Below are 23195 nucleotides of genomic sequence, written 5' to 3'. Positions count from 1 at the left end.
AAAAATTTTTTTTTTAATGTTTATTTCTGAGACAGAGAGAGACAGCATGAGTGAGGGAGAGGCAGAGAGAGAGGGAGACACAGAATGTGAAGCAGGCTCCAGGTTCCCAGCTGTCAGCACAGAGCCCAACGTGGGGCTCCAACTCACAGACCGCAAGATCAGGACCTGAGCTGAAGTCGGACGCTCAACCGACTGAGCCACCCAGGCGCCCCTAAAAATTACTATCTTTAATGCAGCCCTGTCTGTTGGCTAATGTACAAATTAGCGTTGAAGGATTTTTTTTTACCTTTTCTAAATGATTTGTGTGAGCTGAAAACTGTTTCATAAATGCCCCTGCTTCTTTTATTTCCAAAATGTAAATTAACACAGATTAATCTGATGGAATTAGTGAACTACATAAAAACAGAAGCAATACTGCAAAGTGTCTATTCTGCCTCTGTTTAAGGGTAGCAACAAGAGATACTTATTGAAAGACAATGTTCCCGGTACTATCATCATATTGTTGGTTATTAGCACTTCCATCAAATAGATAAAAAGTAGTAAAACCCAGGGGCGCCTGTGTGGCTCAGTCGGTTGAACATCTGACTTTGGCTCAGGTCATGATCTCACCACTTGTGGGTTCGAGCCCCGCGTCAAGCTCTGTACTGACAGCTTGGAGTCTGGAGCCTGCTTTGGATTCTGTGTCCCACTCTCTCTCTGCCCCTCCCTCGCTCATGCTCTGTCTCTCTCTCTCTCTCTCAAGAATAAATAAAACATTTAAAAAAAAACTAGCATGGGGCGCCTGGGTGGCGCAGTCGGTTAAGCGTCCGACTTCATCCAGGTCACGATCTCGCGGTCCGGGAGTTCGAGCCCCGCGTCGGGCTCTGGGCTGATGGCTCAGAGCCTGGAGCCTGTTTCCGATTCTGTGTCTCCCTCTCTCTCTGCCCCTCCCCCGTTCATGCTCTCTCTCTGTCCCAAAAATAAATGTTGAAAAAAAAAAATTAAAAAAAAAAAAAAGTAGCAAAACCCAGAGAAATAAATAGTACTGAGCATATTTGGGAGAAACAACATTCTAGAATACTGAAATTTAAGGTTAAAATAGTTAAGAATAGCATTTGGCTACTAGTAGAAGATATAAAGTGGCTTAACAAGATAGAAATTTATTTTTCCACAAAAGTGAATTCATAGTAGGCATTCCAAGGATGGTAGGGTGGTTTCATGATGTCATTAGCATCCTATTATTTTCCCAACATTTCGCTCTACCATCTATGGCTTGTAGCTTCTAATCTCGTAAGGCTGAACTCCAGCCAGTGGAAGGAGGAAGGGGAAAAGGCAGAAGGGCCTGCTAGCTAAGTCTATGCTCTTTTTAACTTTTTCTGTTAGCCCTACCCAGTAACTGCTGCATATATCCCATTGGCCAAATAGTAAATAACTCATCCCTATCTGTAAGGGAGACTAAGAAATGTAATTTGCAGCAGAGCACAATTACCGCCCACAGCAAAATCAAGGTTCTCTTAGTAAAGGATGAAAAGAAAATGGATATTGAGTATTTATTGGACGGAGAACTTTGCAGTCTTTGATATAATTTGTTCTTAAAAAACATGTTCTTTCACTGCAATAGCATTTCCTTTTGGGGGGATGTGGGCACAGCAAAACCTGTTATTCTATTGATCTCTCCTTTGGATTTATCTATACATTCTTCTTCTTTTTTTTTTTTTAATCCTTATTTATTTTTGAGAGAGAGACAGAGTGTGATCAGGGGAGAGAGAGAGGGAGACACAGTATCTGAATATCTGAAGCTCTGAGCTGTCAGCACAGAGCCTGACGCGGGGCTTGAACCCACAAACCGTGAGATCATGATCTGAGCAGAAGTCGGATGCTCAACCGACTGAGCCACCCAGGTGCCCCTATCTATACATTCTTTATTAACCATTCCCAGTTCTAACAGATCTTAACAGTTTTTTCTCACATTAGATTTTTATATACTTCACTTAAAATCAAATAACCTGGGTTTGTGATCTAGTTCTGTCACTAATTAGCTATTTGATACAAGGCATTTCCATTTCTTTAGTCAATCATTCATTCTTTCAACAGATATTTATGAATACTTTTTTAAAGGTAAGCTCTATGCCCAATGTGGAGCTTGAACTCACAACCCCTGAGATCAAGAGTTGTATGCTCTACTGACTGAACCAGCCAGGCGCTCCACATGAATACTTTTTGTGAGCTAAGCACTTGGGATATGATAGTACACCAGATAGGCAGAGCCTCTGCCTTCACAGAGCTTTATAGATAGTGCAGTTAGGTACTTACAAATTTGAAATCAGCTTGTGAGAACCTCATTTTCCTTAGCTGTTAAGTGGGGATAGCATTTCATAATTCATGTGAAGGTTAAATGAGATAAATTTTAATAAATGTAAAAGTGCTTTTTGTAAGCTATAAAGCCTTATTAAGTTATAGGGCATTCTTTGTATTGCTCTCAAGTAACTCTTGGCTTTATCCAGTAACAGTCATTCAGTCTTCATAGATCACAACCCATAATCTTACCTTGTCCAAATTTGTAGTGAATTCTCATTTCGTTCAACTAAGTCTTACCTCCATTTTCTCTGCAGCCACTACCATTTGCTCCCATGGTGGATTCCATTTCTTATACTTTCAGAAATCCCCGTTTGCATTCAACAAGCCATATTCTTCCTCTTACCATAATCTCTTTAGCCATTCATTTATTTAAGACAAATTTTTTGAACACCTGTGGATGCTAGGCATTGAGAATACAGAAGGGACAAACCTTCCCCCCAACAGACTTTATAAATCTTATTGGGAATACAAACTTTAGATAAATAGTTTAGTGGAGTGAATATCATAAAGGGGATGAAGGGCAAGTATAAGATTGAATTGAGAGTTTATCCTTATCAGGTAGGAGAATTAGTGTTTTTTTTTTTCCCCTTCTAAATATAATTGACTATTTGGTATTCTCTCAAAGTCACATATGTAAATATATGAAAGTGAAGCCATCTAGAAAGAGAGTGGTATACATAGTTACTAAATGTTAAGTATTTAAAACTTCTCATATGGTATAGACTCCTGATTACACCTAGTATTAAAAATTAATGTTTGTATGGCACTTTATCATAATTGAAGATGGAGACCCTGCGTTACTCACCTCAGTGCCTTAGTAAATGTTAGATGCATTATGTTAAACAGCCTTATGTTAAAAGCATGGACTTTGATAGCAATCCTTACCCCAATCACTTGATCATGTGACTTGGTGACAAATTATTTAAAGTTTTTGATTCTATTTTGATAGAAAAAGAAAAAAATAATATCTATTATATGGGGTTGTGGTGACAGTTAAATGAATGTCTAAAACAATTAATGTGTCTATCCATTGTAAGTGTTCCATAAATGTTAATTATCATCATTTAGTTTTCTGCTCTTCCCACAAGTCCTTTGTTGCTTTTTTTTAAAATTATTTTAAAAAGTTTATTTTTAAGGTTTATTTATTTTTGAGAGAGAGAGAGAGATTGAGAGTGAGAAAGAGTGCGAGCAGGGAAGGGGCAGAGAGAGAGGGAGGTACAGAATCCGAAGCAGGCTCCAGGCTCTGAGCTGCTCTGAGACCATGATCTGAGCTGAAGTCAGATGCTTAACCAACTGAGCCACCCAGGCACCCTGTTGCTTTTTATTTAGCATCTATCAACTCTGCGAACACTAAGCTATCAGTTAATATATTAAATTATATTAAATAAATAATGCTTTTTGACCATTAGTCAAATGTTTGTTTTATTTTTTGGTTAATTTGTCTCCCTACTTCCCTAGGTATAGTGAACATAGGCGTGAATAATGTCCAGGAGTTGATTGTTGCAGCAGACATGCTACAGTTGACTGAAGTTGTTAATCTTTGCTGTGAATTTCTGAAAGGACAAATTGATCCACTGAACTGCATTGGGATCTTTCAGTTCTCTGAGCAAATTGCCTGCCATGATCTTTTGGAATTCACAGAAAACTACATTCATGTCCATTTCTTGGAGGTTCATAGTGGGGAAGAGTTCCTGGCACTTACAAAAGATCAACTGATCAAAATTTTGCGAAGCGAAGAGCTTAGTATTGAGGATGAATATCAGGTCTTCTTAGCTGCAATGCAATGGATTCTGAAGGATCTGGGAAAAAGAAGAAAATATGTGGTGGAAGTGCTAGAACCAATTCGATTCCCTTTATTACCTCCTCAGAGGCTTTTAAAGTATATTGAAGGTAATTTTTTTGTTGCTTGTCAAATGAGTCAATATCCAGTGGCTTTTTCTGTTGAAATGTGATAATGTTTTCATTTTTCAGTCCAATAGCAGACATTTATTGAATGATTACTATATGCAAGATACAACTTTTGTGTTTTGTGGATAGTGGTATTCAGTATTTGTAGCCATTATTTTAATCAAACCTTTACATACCTTTCTCGAGATTAAATACTAAGGGAGATTAGAGGTATAAATAAAATCAGTGACAGAGCTAAAATACCACTGCTGTTTTTGGTAATACTGATTATATTTCAGTGTAAGATAAATTCAGCAAAACCTGTCATTTGAGGAGAATGCATATGCTAAAAACAAAACCCAAACTCAATAAATCCTGTAAGTCTTCTCTTTATAAAATTAATTTTATATTCACTCCTGGGTGGCTCAGTCAGTTAATTGTCCGACTCTTGATTTTGGTTCAGGTCATGATCTCATGGTTTGTGGGATTGAGCCCTGAGTTGGGCTCCCTGTGGAACCTGCTTGGGATTCTGTCTCCCATTCTCTACCCCTCCCCTGCTTATGCTCTCTCTCTCTCTCTAAGTAAATAAATAAACATTTAAAAAAATAATAAAAATGAATTTTATATTGATACAGTATCATAGCTTCTAAGTAGCCTTTGAATTATCTTTAGGTATGAAACTTTGAAAATACTTTTCATCATAGTATAAAATAGTTTAAATTGTTATATTAGAAGAATGATAATATGTATTTAAATTATTCATTAATTAAGATTTTATTTTTAAGTACTCTCTACACCCAATGTGGAGCTTGAGCCCACAACCTTAGTATTAAAAGTTACCTGCCCACTGACTGAACCAGCCAGGCACCTCATATTTAAATTTATTTATTTATTTATTTATTTATTTATTTATTTATTTATTAATGTTTGTTTATTTTTGAAAGAGTACAAGTGGGGGAGAGGCAGAGAAGGAGACAGAGGATCCAAAGCGGACTTGGCACTGAGCGTGGAGAGCCTAATGTAGGACTCAAACTCAAAAACCGTGACCTGAGCCACCCAGGCATCCTAAATTTATTTTTAAAAACTACCTTAGACCTTCGGAATACAAGCTGGTGCAGCCACTCTGGAAAACAGTATGGAGGTTCCTCAAAAAACTAAAAATAGAACTACCCTATGACCCAGCAGTTGCACTACTAGGCATTTATCCAAGGGATACAGGTGTGCTGTTTCAAAGGTACACATGCACCTCCATGTTTATAGCAGCACTATGAACAATAGCCAAAGTATGGAAAGAGCCCAAATGTCCATCGATGGATGAATGGATAAAGAAGTGGTATGTTTATACAATGGAGTATTACTTGGCAATCAAAAAGAATGAAATCTTGTCATTTGCAACTACGTGGATAGAACTGGAGGGTATTATCCTAAGTGAAATTAGTCAGTCAGAGAAAGACAAAAATCATATGACTTCACTCCTATGAGGACTTTAAGAGACAAAACAGATGAACATAGGGAAGGGAAGCAAAAATAATATAAAAGCAGGGAGGGGGACAAAACAGAAGAGATACATAAATATGGAGAACAAACTGAGGGTTACTGGAGGGGTTGTGGGAGGGGGGGATGGGCTAAATGAGTAAGGGACATTAAGGAATCTACTCCTGAAATCATTGTTGCACTATATGCTAACTAATTTGGATGTAAATTAAAAAAAAAAAAAAAAAAAAAACCACCTACCTTAGACCTGGTTTTAAGATTTGAAGCTCTTACCCTTATTGTGCATTGAAACTTTAGGATATGACTGAGTTACAAATGAGCTTCTTTTTTTTTTTTTTAATTTTTTTAACATTTATTCATTTTTGAGAGACAGGGAGAGACAGAGCCTGAGCAGGGAAGGGGCAGAGAGAGGGAGACACAGAATCTGAAGCAGGCTCCAGGCTTTGAGCTGTCAGCACAGAGCCTGATGCAGGGTTTGAACTTATGAACTGCAAGATCATGACCTGAGTGCAAGTTGGATGCTCAACTGACTGAGCCACCCAGGCGCCCCGCAAATGAGCTTCTTATGAATTAAATACACCACTAGCATTAAAGGTATAATTCTGTGAAAAAATTATATTTAATATGGGGGTGCCCATCTGGCTCAGTCGGTTAGGCTTGTGACTTGATTTCAGCTCAGGTCATAATCTCAAGGCTCATGAATTTGAGCCCTGCATCAGACTCCCCACTGACAGTGCAGAGGAACCTGCTTGGGATTCTCTCTCCCTCTCCCTCTCTCTACCCCTCCCCATTTGTGCTCTCTCAAAATAAATAAGTAAACTTAAAAAAAAGAAAAAAATTATACTTAATGTGGATTTTTAGTTTTTTTTTCTACTCTTAACAGTGTTAACAGAATTTTGTAGGTTTTTCTGAATGTTATCTTTTATTAAGACACATATATTACTCAATCAGTTCTCATTATTCACAGTCATTATGCTCTGTAAAGTTGCCACAAACTTTGAATTGGCAAATACTGAAACATTGTTCCTAGGGGAAATACTGGGTAAGTTCTTACTCTGGTCACAATATTTTTGCCAGATGATCAATACATAACCTTGTTTTATGTGTGTGTCTATCAGAAGCACCTTATTTAATTTATATACTTGATTCATTAATGTTGAACTCATGGCCAACAGCACTATAACTCATGCCTGAATGAAACCTATCCAATACATGTATTAATTCCATAAGGTATATCACAGGCTTCCTGCAATTAGGAACACTAGACAGCACTTCAAAAGTAGGCATGGGGTCATTTTTAACAATGAAGTCAACAAAGCACAAAAATGTGAAAAGCATGGCACCAAAGAGACTGTGAAAAGGACATTTGTTTATAGTATGAGAGCTGAAATAAGAGGCAAAGCATCACCTTTTTCAGTTCTCACCTGGAAACATGCATGTCAGGTGATTCATACTTTTTGCCACTCTGTGGCATATCTGTGAATGACTAGGAAAGCTCTGTGAGTTTTAATTTGGGTTACAAATGCATTTTAGTGAGTACATGTATTCCCAAATAAGGAGTCCACAAATAATGAAGACTGACTGTATTTAAATGCTAAAAAAGAAAAGAGAAATTATCCAGACACATTTCTGTGGAATCATGAGAATTTAGGAATAGGGCAAAAGCTTTCCCCTGCTCTCTCTCTCTCAAATATTTAAAAAAGAGAGGGGGGCGCTTGGGTGGCTCAGTCAGTTAACCATCCAATCTTGGTTTCAGCTCAGGTCATGATCCCCCAGTTCATGGGTTCAAGCCCTGCATCGGGCTCAACGCTGAGAGTGCAGACCCTGGGTGGGATTCTCTCTTTCTCTCTCTCTCTAGCTCTCTACTTTAAAAAAAAAAAAAAAAAAAAAAAAAGGAAAGAAAGAATGAAGTTCTTTTGGGGCACCTGTGTGGCTCAGTCAGTTAAGTGTCTGACTTCTGCTCAGGTCATGATCTCGTGGTTTGTGAGTTTGAGCCCCTTGTCGGGCTCTTTGCTGACAGCCCAGAGCCTGGGGCCTGACTTAGATTCTGTGTGTCCCTCTCTGTCTGTCCCTCCCCTGCTCGCACTGTCATGCTTTCTCTCAAAAATAAATAAAAACAGGGGCGCCTGGGTGGCTCAGTCGGTTAAGCGTCCAACTTCCGCTCAGGTCGTGATCTCGCGGTCTGTGAGTTCGAGCCCCGTGTCGGGCTCTGTGCTGACAGCTCAGAGCCTGGAGCCTGCTTCTGATTCTGTGTCTCCCTCTCTCTCTGACCCTCCCCCCATTCATGCTGTGTCTCTCTCTGTCTCAAAAATAAATAAACGTTAATAAATAAATAAATAAATAAATAAATAAATAAATAAATAAATACATAAATACATAAATACATAAATACATAAATAAATACACTTAAAAAAAAAAGGGCTGGATTCTCAACCAACTGAGCCACCCAGGTACCCCAAGCTTTTTTTTTTTTTTAAATAGGGTCTCTATATTTTTTATTTTTATTTTTTTTATTTTTATTTTTTTTGAAAAAAAAATTTTTTTTTCAACGTTTATTTATTTTTGGGACAGAGAGAGACAGAGCATGAACGGGGGAGGGGCAGAGAGAGAGGGAGACACAGAATCGGAAACAGGCTCCAGGCTCTGAGCCATCAGCCCAGAGCCCGACGCGGGGCTCGAACTCACGTACCACGAGATTGTGACCTGGCTGAAGTCGGACGCTTAACCGACTGCGCCACCCAGGCGCCCCAAGGGTCTCTATATTTTTTTAAATGTTTACTTACATATTTTGAGAGAGAGAGAGAGAGAGAGAGACAGAGAGACAATATGCACGTGGGGGAGGGGCAGAGAGAGGGTGAGAGAGAGAATCCCAAGCAGGCTCTGCACTGTCAGTGCAGAGCCTGAGGCAGGGCTTGATCCCACGAACTGTGGGATTATAACCTGAGCCAAAGTGAAGAGTCAGATGCTTAACCAACCAGATGCGTAGCCACCCAGGCACCCCAATAGGATCTATATTCTTAAGTAATTCTATCCTATGAAGCATTTATGGCAAGTCTGTTTCTGTTTTTGGCTAATGTTTTCTTCCAGACTGAATTCTTCAATCTCCTTCTTTTCTTTCTCCTGGGATATATTTTATTTATTTAGTTTTTAATTTTTATTTTATTTTTTAATATAATGTTTATTTCTTTTTGAGAGAGAGTGAGAGAGAGAGAGACAGAGTACAAGCAGAGAGAGAGAGAGACAGAGTACAAGCAGGGTAGGGGCAGAGAGAGAGGGAGACACAGAATCCAAGGCAGGCTCCAGGCTGTGAGCTGTCAGCACAGAGCCTGATGCAGGGCTCCAACTCACAAACCACGAGATCATGACTTGAGCCGAAGTTGGATGCTTAACAGACTGAACCACCCAGGCGCCCCTCCTGGGATATATTTTAATAGTTGAATTGTTATTTCTTGATCTATGCTCAACATGAGATCTATGCATAACATGAGAAACTTTGTTTAAACCAGTTTAGCTCTGATAATGTAAGAGTTAATTCTCCTTGACACCTTTTTTGCCTACTAATGTAACTACTTTGTTTCTTACATCTAAAATTTGAGGACTGTGTTGTATTTTGGCCACTTCTTTCTAACCAAAGGTATGATGGTGGTAGAAGAACAGAGATCTGGTAAGGCTTAGATATTTGCTTAAGGACCTGGGCTCTGAGCTCTCTCTCAAATCCAATTATTGATCTTGTGTCAGGGCTTACTTAACCCATGTAAGGATGTGTCTTACTAGTGTGGACTTTAGCTGGTACTGTGCTCTGTTAGATGGCAAGCTCTGGTGATTCTACATTTACTGATGGCCCTATAAAGGATTTCTTTTTTTTTTTTTTTTAACGTTTTATTATTAATTTTTGAGAGAGAGAGAATGTGAGCCACGGATATGCAGAGAGAGAGGGGGGCATAGCATCCAAAGAGGGCTCTGTGCTGACAGCAGAGAGCCCAATGAGGGGCTTGAACTTATGAACTATGAGATCATGACCTGAGCCCAAGTTGGATGCTCAACAGACCAAGCCACCCAGGTGCCCAAAGGATTTCTTTTCTTTTTTTTTTTTTTAATGTTTTATTATTTATTTTTGAGAGAGACAGACAGAGCACGAATGGGGGAGGGGCATAGAGAGAAGGAGACACAGAATCCAAAGCAGGTTCCAGGCTCTCAGCTGTCAGCACAGAGCCCAGTGCCCAAAAGATCATGACCTGAGCCAAAGTCAGAGGCTTAACCAACTGATCCACCCAGGTGCCCCCCAAAGGATTTCTTTTAATGTTTTTTTCTTTGACTTCTCAGTTCTGCTTTATACCTGCTCATTCTACCTTTCCAAATTATTAGGCTTTAGTGAGAATTCTCAAGATTTCCTTGGTTGACCTTGTTTCCTCAATATTGCTTCTAGGCTTCAAGGCTTGGAGATAGTCCCTTGCTGGCATATTTGGTGCCTTTGTGCAAATTAGAAAATAGTGCCCTTTCACAGGGCAAGATCTTAGAGCTTGCCAAGTGGGACACAGGTTGACTTTTATCCCCACTTCACCTCAGCTAAGGATCCTTGTGCAGGAACAATCTACCCAATCATGCTCAAAGTCTTTTTGAGGAGATGGACCTCGTTCCACTAGAATCTTTTGTTTCTTGCTTTGACTATCATTTTTAAAAGTATATGACATAATTTTATGTCTTTTTGTTTTTAAGTTGTAAATGTAGGTATTGGGCTATTTTATTTTTCCATTTTGTTGGATAATTGTGATCCTGTTTCACTTTGCCATCTTTGGAAATCCTAATGCATGTGTTTTCAAACTAGATATAATGAAGCATATTGTTAAAAACAATCTGATTTAGGGAAAGTATATTCTTTAGTAATAATGAGAAAAATAAAATTTGTATTGTAGGAAACAAGCACCATTGCTTGATGATGAGTTTTTATTTTTTGGTATTTGTATTTTATCTTTATAAGAACACATTTTTTGAATATTATTTAAAAGTTGATTGAAACATTATCTTGTTAAACTTGCTTTAGGAGTGTCTGATTTCAATCTTCGTGTTGCGTTGCAAACACTTTTGAAAGAGTACTGTGAGGTGTGCAAATCTTCCAAAGAGAACAAATTTTGTAATTTTCTGCAGACATCTAAGGTTCGACCTCGGAAGAAAGCAAGAAAGTACCTGTATGCAGTAGGTGAGAACCTTTAAAAAGGTGATACAAATAATCTCTCTTTAGGATTAAAATCTTTCAATATTTTGTTATTTTACACATCAGAATATGCAGGTGTATCAAATAGGCATATTTAATTTCACATATAGACTACAGATTAAGAAATTGTTTGAATCTATTATTCTGTGATCTCAATTGTTGGGTTCTTGGATTGCTCAATTATTGTCAAATAACTGACTTAAGAAATACTACTTTAAAGTTAAAAATGTGAATTCTAGTGAAAAATAAGGAAAATTTCAAAATTTTTGACTCTTCATGGTATTTTAGATGATTAGGGATTATAGGAACCAGTGGTCTCTAAAGTGTGAGTATACAGGATAATTCACAGTATCAGATGAACATATTAAAACCTCTTTTTTATTTTAAAAAGCATTAAACCTTATTAATATGTGACATATAGAGAGACAGATTGTCCAGATTTATATACATAATATTTTATATTCACTTTGTAATATGATTTATAATTTGTATGTAATTAGATGTATAATATCATATATGCTATAATATATAAATACATAATTTTTGAATGCATGCTAAAGATTTTTTACTGATGGGATGTGTAGTTAAACAAGGGTTTCAACTCACTTTTTTTTTTTTAATTTTTTTAATGTTTATTTCTTTTTGAGACAGAGAGAGACAGAGCATGAATGGGGGAGTGTCAGAGAGAGAGGGAGACACAGAATCCGAAGCAGGCTCCAGGCTCTGAGCACAGGCTCTGAGCCTCAGCTCAGAGCCCAACACGGGGCTCAAACCCACAGACTGTGAGATCATGACCTGAGCCGAAGTCGGACGCTCAACCGACTGAGCCATCCAGGCGTCCCTCAACTCACTTTTTTTTAAGTGTATTTATTTTGAGAGAGAGAGAGAAAGCAGGGCAGAGAAAGAGGGAGAGAGAGAATCCCAAGCAGGTTCCACACTGTCAGTGTGCGGAGCCTGATGTGGGGCTCAGACTCATGAACTGTGAGATTGTGACCTGAACCAAAATCAAGAGTCAGTTGTTTGACTGAGCCACCCAGGCACCACTCAACTCACTATTTTTAATTGAAAAAAATGTTAATAGAAGTCATGATGAAAATTCCTAACTAGACAGATAACCAGCTCCTTTTATGTTTTATCTAACATTCTATTAGAACCAAAACCAGGTGGTAGAACACCGTAGTTGACTTCATTGCATTTAAGCTATAATCTTTCAGGACTTGGTGCATTTAAGAATAAAATATGTATATATGGCAGGCTTTAAAGCACTTATTCCTTGCTATGAAATAGTTAATTACTTAATGTCTGTCATTTGCATATTTAAATAAAGGATTTGCTGTGTATCTCCTTTCCTTCGTTCAGGTGGATATACTCGGTTGCAGGGGGGTCGTTGGAGTGATAGCAGAGCCCTCAGCTGTGTAGAACGTTTTGACACCTTTAGCCAGTACTGGACCACTGTGTCTTCACTTCATCAGGCTCGATGTGGGCTGGGAGTAGCAGTTCTGGGAGGGATGGTTTACGCTATTGGAGGTAATAATGAAAATGTCTTCTTTCTGTTATTAGTCTCTAGCCATAAGTTGGCTGTATATATGCCTTATGTATATTGTTAGGTACTATGGGGTATACATAGATATGATTGTGTTCCATAAATATTTAATGAATAAATGAATGGAAGGAAGAAAAAGGAAACACAAGATATTGAATGTTTCAGACCAGAGGGATACTGTGATTTATCACGAGGCAGAATATTTAGTTTGGTTTTAATGAAAAGTTGTTTATAAAATGTGGCACCAGGGGCACCTAGGTGGCTCAGTCGGTTAAGCGGCCGACTTTGGCTCAGGTCATGATCTCACAGTCTGTGAGTTCGAGCCCCACATCGGGCTCTGTGCTGACAGCTCAGAGCCTGGAGCCTGCTTCAGATTCTGTGTCTCCCTCTCTCTCTGCCCTTCCCCTGTTCATGCTCTGTCTCTCTCTGTCTCAAAAAAAAATAAATGTTAAAAAAAAATTTTTTTTTTAAATAAAAAAAATAAATAAATAAAATAAAATGTGGCACCAAAATTTAGGTCAGTGTTTGTGATAAAAATTGTTTTAATTTTGAAATTTAATTTCATATATTGGAAGCTGCATTACAAATCTTTTTTTTTTTAGATTGGTCTTTTTAAATTTCTATTTATTTATTTATTTATTTATAAAACATTTATTTATTTTTGAGAGAGAGAGGGTGGGGGTAGTAGAGGACAGAGAGAGAGAGAGAGAGAGAGAGAGGGAGAGAGAGAGAATTGCAAGCAGGATATACGCTTTCAGCAGAGAACCCGAAGTGGGGCTTGAACCCACTAACCATGAGATCATGACCTGAGCTGACACCAAGAGTTGGATGCTTAACTGACTGAACCACCCAGGTGTCCCTCAAGTTTTTAGTGAAATACCAGTTAGTTAACATACAGTGTAATATTAGTTTCTGGTATAGGATTTATTGATTTAATCCTTACATACCACACTTAGTGCCCATCACAACAAATGCCCTCCTTAATACCCATCATCCATTTAAACCATCCCCCCACCCACCTCCCATTTGGTAACCATCAGTTTGTTCTCTATAGTTAATACAAATAATTTTTAATTAACCAAATTACCTGGAAGTGGGATTTATAAAAACTAAGTCATCTGGACATTGGGATATATGTCTTGATTGAAATCACTGTGTTTTCTAAAACTATTATTATGAATTATAAAATGATTAATAAAATTAAATAAAACAGGTTTCGGGGTGCCTGGATGGCTCAGTCAGTTAAGTGTCCAACTCTTGATTCCAGCTCTGGTAATGATCTCACAGTTTGTGAGATCGAGTCCTGCTTCAGGCTCTGCACTGACAGCACAGAGCCTGCTTGTGATTCTCTCTCTCCCTCTTTCTCTGCCTCTCCCCTGCTCTCACTCTCCAAATAAATATATAAATATTTTTTTAAAAAAGGCAAATGTTGTTTCCCATCAGAGGAGGAATCTAAAGAGAAATAAATGCTAACACTTTTAGATCAATATTTACTTCTGGCTAATTTGTCTTTATAGCAACAAGCCTAGGTAGGTCATCTCCAATCCTTAGAGCTAGTCTTTATGCTTTATTTCTACAGATTAGGCTAAAACACAAAAAATTGTATATTGAAAATTTTGTTATTTTAAACTATGATACTGTCAAGTTAAAATGAGAGAGATACAGGGTGTCTGGGTGGCTCAGTTGGTTAAGTGTCCAGCTTCAGGTCATGATCTCACAGTTTGTGAGTTCAATCCCCACGTCTGACTCTGTGCTGATGGTGCAGAGCCTGCTTAGGATTCTCTCTCTCTCTCTCTCTCTCTCTCTCTGCTCCTTCCCCCCCCCCCCCCCCGTTCATGTACGCGCATGCTCTCTCTCTCAAAATAAATAAGTAAACTTTTAAAAAAGTTTAAAAAATAAAAATAAATAAAATGAGAGAGATGTAGAGAATATTTGATTTTTTACTTGTCTTTTGGAGGGAACACAATTGTCCCTTAAAAACAGTTCATTAAGTCAATAAATGCCATGGTGGATCCAAAAATCCCGACAAAGAAATAAAAGTTTTAAGCAGTAACTTTCTGTCAGCATAAAGACCATTATTACATGTAATCTTTGACTAGAACTCTAACAGCTCTTTTTATATACATTTTGGTGATTGTGGATAGTTTCATTGCATGAACTCTTCTGTTTAACCGAGGGTCACAGTGTCCTAGGTGACACTTGCATATATTTGTGTCCCTTCTTGTGATTCCACAGAAATACTTATGGGTACCTTTCAAAAATGCTGTGACTTCACTAATTTATTTTTTACTTATTTATTTATTTGTTTATTATTTTTTTAAGTAGGTTCCACACCCAATGTGGGGCTTAAACTCACGACTCTGAGATCAAGGGCCGCATGTTCTACCAACTTGAGTCAGCCAGGTGTCCCAACTTGGCCTACTATTATTAATGCTAACAACATTGCTGGGGCACCTGGATGACTCAGTTTGTTAAGCAACCAGCTTCGGCTCAGGTCACGATCTCCCAGTCGGTAAGTTCAAGCCCTGCTTGGGGCTCTGTGCTGATAGCTCAGAGCCTGGAGCCTGTTTCAGATTCTGTGTCTCCCTCTGTCTTTGCCCCTCCCCTACTCATACTCTGTCTCTCTCTCTCAAAAATAAACATTAAAAAATTTTTTTAATACTATCAACATTGTCATCTTAAGATATTTTGTAATATATAATTTTTTTTAAGTTTTTATTTACTCATTTATTTTGAGAGAGACAGAGTCCAAGCGAGCAGGGAGGGGCAGAGAGAGAGGGAAACAGAATCCCAAGAAGGCTCCGCACTGTCTGTGCAGAGCCCTGATGTGGGACTCAACCTCATGAAATCATGAGATTATGACCTGAGCTGAAATCAAGAATTGGACGTGTAACCGACTGAGCCACCCAAGCGCCCCCATAATATGTAATTTTAAAGTAATGTTTATCATTAAAGCACTTCAGGTTTGTGGAAGAAAATTTGGCTGAAATTGAAGCATATGAAAAAATAAAAATCACACATACTCTAATCATGCCACCCAGAGATAATCAGAATATTTGGTTTATTCTAGATATGTACATATCTGGCTTAATATTCTAAATATTATTTGTAAAAATTAAGATATAATTTACATACCATAAAATCCACCATTTGAAGTATACAGTTCAGTGATTTTTAGCATATTCACAAAGTTGTGCAACCATTATCACTGTCTAATTCCAAACATTTTTATCACCGCAAAAAGCTGTTCTTATTATTTAGAAAGATTTTCATATCAGTGCAGAGAATTATTTACGAGCCATGTTCCCAGACTCCAGTCAAGGGTCAATCTGGCAAGCAGGACTTTCTAAGGATGGGCAGTCTCAGGCCTGCTGTGCTGATTCTTTTCTGCACAGTAGTTTTGTAGCATTCAGGATTCTAGGCCCTCCTAAAGTTATATGTGCTGCAAATACCTTTTGCTACTCTACTCCTTTATCTTTCACTCTCCTTATGGTAGCTTTTTTTCTTTATGATATCTTTTGATAAACAGATGGTTTTCATTTTAATGTAGCCAACTCCAACTCTATTATCTTTTCCCCTTTATGGTTAATGTTTCTTGTATTTTTTATTTTTAAATGTTTATTTTTTGAGAGAGGGAGGAGGTGCAGAGAGAGAGGGAGACAGAGGATCTGAAGCAGTCTCCATGCTGACAGCAGAGAGCCCACGGCGGGGCTTAAATTCATGAACTGTGAGATCATGACCTGAGCCGAAGTTGAGTTAACCAGCTGAGCCACCCAGACACCTCTCTTGTATCTTTGTAGAGAAATCCTCCCCTACTCCAAAGTCATAAGTTTATATATACCTTTATTGTTTCTTAAATTTTTAGTTATGTCATTTACATGTATATCTGTAATCCACCTGGAATTGAGTTTTTATAGACAGTATGAGTAGGCAACCAGTTTCATTTTTTCCCTTGTATATATAAGCAATTATTCCAGCATAAAAGGCTTTTGTTTCCCCACTGCTGTGCAGTGCAAACTCTTTCACATATCAAGTAATCATACATGTGTGTATCTGTTTCTAGAATTTCTTTTCTATTCTGTTTGGACTTTCTGTGTATCCCTATCTTAATTACTATAGCTCTATTTTAAGTCTTATAAGTTTATCTGACAGGACAGTTTCTCTCATTATTCTCGTGTGGGAGTGCTTGGCTATTCTAGGCCCTTTGTACTTCCATATAAATTTTAGTATCAGTTCCTCAAATCTGTTTGTTTTTTTGTCAATTCTGTTTTTAAAAATAATGTATGATTCCACTTATATGAGGTACTTAGAGTAGTCAAAATAATAAAAGATGGAAAGTATAATGGTGTGCCTAGGGCTAGGGAAGTGGAGAATGGGGAGTTGTTTTTCTTTTTTTTAATGTTTATTTTTGAGAGAGAGAGAGAGAGAGAGCGCACGCATGAGTGGGGGAGGGTCAAAGGGAGAGGGGGACACAGAATCCCAGGCAGGCTCCAGGCTTCAAACTATCAGCAGAGAGCCTGATGTGGGGCTTGAACCCACAGACCTTGCAATCATGACCTGGGCCTAAGTCAGCCGCTAAGCCTACTGAGCCACCCAAGCGCCCCAGGGAGTTATTGTTTAAATCAGGATAGTGTTTCAGTTTTACAAGATGTAAAGAGTTATAGGGGGATGGTGGTGATGACTGCACAAAAATGTGAATGTGTTTCACATTACTGAACTCTACACTTAAAAATGGTTAAGATGGTAAATTTTATGTTACTTGTATTTTAGCACAATAAAAAAGAAAACGTGTTTCAAATTGGGATCACATTAAATCTACAAATCAGTTTGGGGATAATCGTCTTTACGTTGACTCTTCTAATTCATGAATGTGATATCTCTTCATTTACTTAGGTATTCCTTAATTTAAAATTTTATCTAGGGGCACCTAGTGCAGTTGGTTAAGCATCAGACTCTTGATTTTGGCTCAGGTCATGATCTCACAGTTCGTGAGTTTGAGCCCCACATTGGTCTCTGTGCTGACAGCACGGAGGCTGCTTGGGATTCTCTCTTCTTCTCTCTCTGCCCCACCTCACCTCACATGAGCTCTTGCTTTCTCTCTCAAAAATAAATAATGTTAAAAAAATAAAACTCTATTTAAATGAAGTGTATAAATTTTATCTGTAGATGTATTGTACAATCTTTGATTAGATTTAATTCTAGGTATAGTATTTTTTAAAATTCTATTTTAAGTGGTATCTTTTTAGAAATTTTGGGGCACCTGGGTGGCTCAGTCGGTTAAGCGTCTGACTTCAGCTCGGGTCATGCTTTCATGGTTTGTGAGTTTGAGCCCCGCATCAGGCTCTGTGCTGCCAGCTCAGAGTTTGGAGCCTGCTTCAGATTCTGTGTCTCCCGCTCTCTCTGCCCCTCCCCTGCTCACACTCTGTCTCCACCTCTCAAAAATAAACAAACATTGAAAAAAATTACAAAAAAAAAAAAAAGAAGAAGAAGAAATTTTATTTTCTGTTTGTTGCTAGATAAGGATTGCATTAAAACTCAAATTGTACCAGAGCTAGCTATCCAAACTAATGCATGAAAAAATATAGAAGTGTTAAAATATAAATTTCATACTCAATAATTACATGGATTATTTGGGTGGTAGAATTGGAAATAGATAATAGGGAAATTATGCCTTTGTTTCATTAAGTGGACTTTAATAAATGAAAGTGCTATTGATTTATAATAACACTAGGCAAATGAATTTTATTGTTTTTATTTTTTTTCTGGGCAAATGAATTTTAATGAATAGTAAAAAATCAGACAATAGTTGAATCTCTGATAACATGAATACTACTGAGTATTGTATTATGGTTCTAGGCTATTAGCATTACTAAACCTTCTGATATGTGTTTCTTTTATTGAACTCAGGTGAGAAGGATTCAATGATTTTTGACTGTACTGAATGCTATGATCCGGTTACTAAACAGTGGACAACTGTAGCTTCAATGAATCACCCCCGCTGTGGCTTGGGAGTGTGTGTGTGTTATGGGGCTATCTATGCTTTGGGTAATTATGCTGTCCAGTTCAGTTTAAGGATATCTAGTATTATTTTAATTTTTAGATTCTGATTACATTAGAAATTTTCCTTCCCTCCTATAAGAAACTTATGCCTTTTCAGCTTTATAAATTTTTATTTTCAAAATTGAATTATGTAGAGAATATTGTCAAGTATAGAGCTCTTAGAAGGAGAGGGGGATAAAGTATAGATGAGATAGATATCCAGTGGAGCATTTTAAATCTTCACATTTTAAATTTGGGCAACCATTCTGAATATGCAGAAGTTGTTTTAAGAGGTAGTTTTGTAAAGTACCATATTTCTTAAGCAATATGGGTTTGTTTTTGTTTTGTTTTTTAAATGTCTAATGAAAACTAAGCAGAGAGTTAAGATCCATATAGTCAGATTCTAACTTTTCATATGATCTTGGACAAATCATTGATAATGTGCTAATCATTCACAATGTAAATCTGCTCCATATGATAATCATTCACAATATAAAGTTGTTTGCTAAGGTGTTTTTCATAAATAAGACTCCTTTATCCAGAAATAACATTTTCTATTTGGTTACAGGTGGATGGGTTGGAGCTGAGATAGGGAACACCATTGAACGATTTGATCCTGATGAAAATAAATGGGAAGTAGTTGGCAACATGGCTATGTCACGCTACTACTTTGGGTGTTGTGAAATGCAAGGTAATTGCTTTCTAAAAACTTTTTCCTGGGGCGCCTGGGTGGCGCAGTCGGTTAAGCGTCCGACTTCAGCCAGGTCACGATCTTGCGGTCCGTGAGTTCGAGCCCAGCGTCAGGCTCTGGGCTGATGGCTCAGAGCCTGGAGCCTGTTTCCGATTCTGTGTCTCCCTCTCTCTCTGCCCCTCCCCCGTTCATGCTCTGTCTCTCTCTGTCCCAAAAATAAATAAACGTTGAAAAAAAAAATTTAAAAAAATAAAAAACTTTTTCCTGAAGAAATATTTTTGAAAAAAAGAAACTTGAGGCTTTATTTTCACAAGAGTATATTTTATGTCTGTTAATATTGAATGGTTGACACTAACAGTATTGAAGTTTTGCTTTTAAATGTTTTATATGTTTTAACCTCTTAGGTCCTTATTTCTGTATTGCCAAAATAATCATTTTTTCCAAAATAAACAAAACTAGAATTAAAAATTACAGATAGGCACAAATACCTAACTAGCAAAATAAACATTTGAACCTTCATCTTTGTCATTTTCTCTCCCATGCAGTCCTTAGTATTTCTAAGTAGGAAGAGGATATAAAAAATGATCTTCACTGTCTCTTTTGGCTTTTTCAGTGTTTTCTCACAGGGCACATTGTGATTCAATCCATACAGAATATAATGCTATGACAGATTTGAAAAATGTTGTACTGCATATTAAAATGGTACACAAACATTATTTTAATTGTCTACTATATCCTGAGAAGTAGTTGGTAAGCACTCCAAATTCTTTGTCCAGAGTTGGAGAGCAGATTTATATGTACCTGTAGAGTAATGAGCAGTCTGCTCATTGTTACGATAACTCAACCAGCTGTTCCCAGATCAAGTTCTTTCTGTTTTGTGAGTACCTTCTCAGACTTTCACTAGCATTTAGATGTTCAGATTACATGGTACAGACTATATTGTGTAATATTATAGTGTTCTCTAATTGTTTTGTATTTATTACTTTCATTTTCCCATGCAAATCAGGTGTTCTGAGACTAAGTTTCCAGTGTGGAGGTAGGGGGAAGTTTCCCTCCTACTAACAAGTGGTTTTCAGAACACCAACTGGGTGTTGGAGAATTCACCTCATTTCTAACACTATGTACCCATACCTGGAGATAGCCTCAAATTCCACAGATTGAAGGCTCAGTCCTATAAGACACTCATCCTTACCAGGCTCTTACCTGTGCTTCTGATGGACTGGCTATAGATTGGAGGTTCTAACTTCTTTTGGGTTCAATTAATTTGCTAGAGCAGCTCACAGAACTCAGAGGAAATGTCACTTACTACTAAAAGGATATAACTCAGGAATAGCTAGGTGGAAGAGATGCATAGGGGATGTTATGGGGAAGGGGTGCGGAACTTTCATGCCCTCTCCAGGTGTGCCAGTGTCCTCGCATCTCCATATGTTACCAACCCAGAAGCTCTACAAATCCTGTCCTTTTGGATTAAAAAACAATTTTTTTTTTTTAATGTTTATTTATTTTTGAGAGAGAGAGAGGCAGAGCACGGCCAGGGGAAGGGCATAGAGAGAGAGAGACACAGGATCTGAAGCAGGCTCCAGGCTCAGCACAGAGCCTAATGCAGGACTCAGTCCAGGGCTCAAACTCAAAGCCGCAAAATCATGACCTGAGCCGAAGTCAGGCGCTTAACCAACTGAGCCACCCAGGTGCCCCATGTCCTTTTGGATTTTTATGGAGGCTTCATTACATAGGCATGAGTGATTAATCATTGGCCATTGGTGATTGATTCAACCTCTAGAACCTCTCCTCTCCCCAGAAGGTCAGGGCGTGAGACTGAAAGTTCCAACACTCAAATCACAAGGTTGGCTCCTTTAGCAACCAGTCCCCATCCTTAAGTACTTTCCGAAAGTTACCTCATTAACATAACAAAAGACACCCTTATCACTCTTAACAGTTCGGAAATTCTAAGGGTTCAGGTTGCTGTGAGCTAGGGACTGTGGATGAAGACCAAATATAGATGAGAAATATATATTTGGCCATCTTATAAACCACAGTGTTGCACCTTCGAAAACTACGGAGTTAGAGAGGCATCTTGGAGATTATTCCAACCCCTTTATAGAGGAGCAAGCTAGAGATCAGGAAGGTTGTGTGTTCTTTTTCACAGCCCGTTACTGGCAAAGTTGGAACTAGAACCCACATTCACTGACATTTAGCACACATTTCTTAAAATGCCATTATATGGGAAACAATGCTAGGCATTCAAAAATAATTGTAGATTGTCAGGACCATTAGTTTCAAATCAAATTTAATCAGGAACTCACTGTGAATTACATTCTCTTGTACTCTGGTGATTGATTCTGATACCTTAATCTAGCCATATAACTATTATAATTTGAATTCACTTCTCTGTGTCCATTTGAGCAACAGGTAGGCTGTCACAAACAAGGCTATGTCATTCCCAGTTTAAGTGCCTGGCATTTTTTTTTAGGGGGAAAAAAATCCCTCTCCCTTTTTTACCTTATGGTAGCAGTGGTTCTGGAACTTGAGATCATCAGGCAGACAATAAGATGAGAAAACCTTGTTTGACAGATTGTTTTGTTACAGCATTGTAAGTTCGTTGAAAATTAAATGCCACTTTATACCTCTAAATCTTTGTAACATGCTTACGTGTGAGCTATGATATACTAGACAGAAGTCATTTTTCTCTCTTAAAAGGCTATTGTGAGCTCTATGTTAAATATAGCATCAGCATAGCAGACATATTACTTTTTATAATATTTATATTCTATTTCCTGTAAAATTTTCTATCCTGTTTCCAGGTTTAATTTACGTAATTGGGGGCATCAGCAATGAAGGAATAGAGCTTCGTTCTTTTGAAGTATATGATCCACTTTCTAAGCGTTGGTCTCCACTTCCTCCAATGGGAACCAGGAGAGCATATCTTGGAGTGGCTGCACTTAATGATTGTATCTATTCTGTTGGAGGATGGAATGAGACACAAGATGCTCTTCATACTGTAGAAAAATATTCCTTCGAAGAGGTAGGGTGGATGATTTCAGTGTTTAATATCCTATTATTTTTTTAGTGTCTATAAGATCTGTAGTGATATGCACTTTTTCATTCATGATATTGATCATCTGTAGGTTTTTTTTTTTTATTTTCAAAGAACCAACTTTGGTGTCATAGATTTTTTTTTCTATTGATTGCCCATCTTCTATTTCATTGATTTCTGTTTCTATTTTTTTCTTCTGTTTTGTTTTTTTTTTTTTTTTGGTTTAATTTGCACGTTTTTCTAGATTCTTTAAGTAGAAGCTTAAATGATTGATTTTAGACTTTCCTTTTTTTATATTGTAAATGTTTAAAACTATATTTTCAAGTCCTGCTTTAAGTGGCTCCCACACATTTTGATATGTTGTATTTTAATTAGCACTTATCTTGAAATACCTTCTAATTTCCCTGGCAATTTTTTTTTGACCAGTGAATTGTTAGAAGTATGTTATTTGATTTCCAAATACTTGGCAATTTTCCAGATCTTTGTGTTACTGATTTCTAATTTAATTCCATTATGATCAGAGAGCATACTTTATATGATTTCTGTCTTGGTAAATGTTTTGTGTCCACCTGAAAGGAATTTGTATTCTACTCTTTAGTGTTCTATAAATGTCAATTAAGTCAAGTTGGTTAGTGTTATTCGAGTCTTCCCTAGTCTTTTCTTTTCAACTTGTCCAATTGTTTTGTCAACTATTAAGAAAAGTATTGAAATCTCCAAGTGTAATTATGGATTTGTCTGTTTCTCCTTTCATTTCTGTCAGGTTTTACCTCAAATGTAGGAGTCAAGAGCAGGCCGCACTAAAATGTACCACTTTGGCATATTATTTTAAATAAAAGTTACTTATGAGACCACTTGTGCAAGAAGGATATTCAGACCCTCCTTTCTCCCCCTAAAAGCAGGAAATAAATCTCTCACTTGAAAGGTACCTTTCCTGTACCAGGAAATAAAGAGGTATCAC

General features: G+C 37.6%; 1 protein-coding gene across 5 annotated transcripts in view; it reads left to right on the top strand.

Annotated features, from left to right (window-relative positions):
• Positions 1-23195, top strand: part of IPP (intracisternal A particle-promoted polypeptide) — a 42833-nt gene that overhangs the window by 5416 nt on the left and 14222 nt on the right. For 2 of the 5 annotated variants that reach the window (XM_086716825.1, XM_086716824.1), the window contains exons 3-8: positions 3796-4227; positions 10760-10915; positions 12290-12457; positions 18381-18518; positions 19081-19203; positions 22005-22225. In XM_086716825.1, the coding sequence (XP_086572951.1) occupies positions 3796-4227; positions 10760-10915; positions 12290-12457; positions 18381-18518; positions 19081-19203; positions 22005-22225 (1238 nt within the window). The remainder of the gene's footprint in view (positions 1-3795; positions 4228-10759; positions 10916-12289; positions 12458-18380; positions 18519-19080; positions 19204-22004; positions 22226-23195) is intronic. The other 3 variants (XM_086716826.1, XM_086716827.1, XM_025926659.2) reach the window with 3 other exon arrangements.

This window comes from Puma concolor, chromosome C1 (genome assembly GCF_028749965.1).
Source record: "Puma concolor isolate L17-30 chromosome C1, mPumCon1.1.hap2, whole genome shotgun sequence".
NCBI classification, from domain to species: Eukaryota; Metazoa; Chordata; class Mammalia; order Carnivora; family Felidae; genus Puma; species Puma concolor.
Note: the sequence above shows the minus strand (reverse complement) of the source record. Positions and strands in the feature narration are given on the sequence as shown.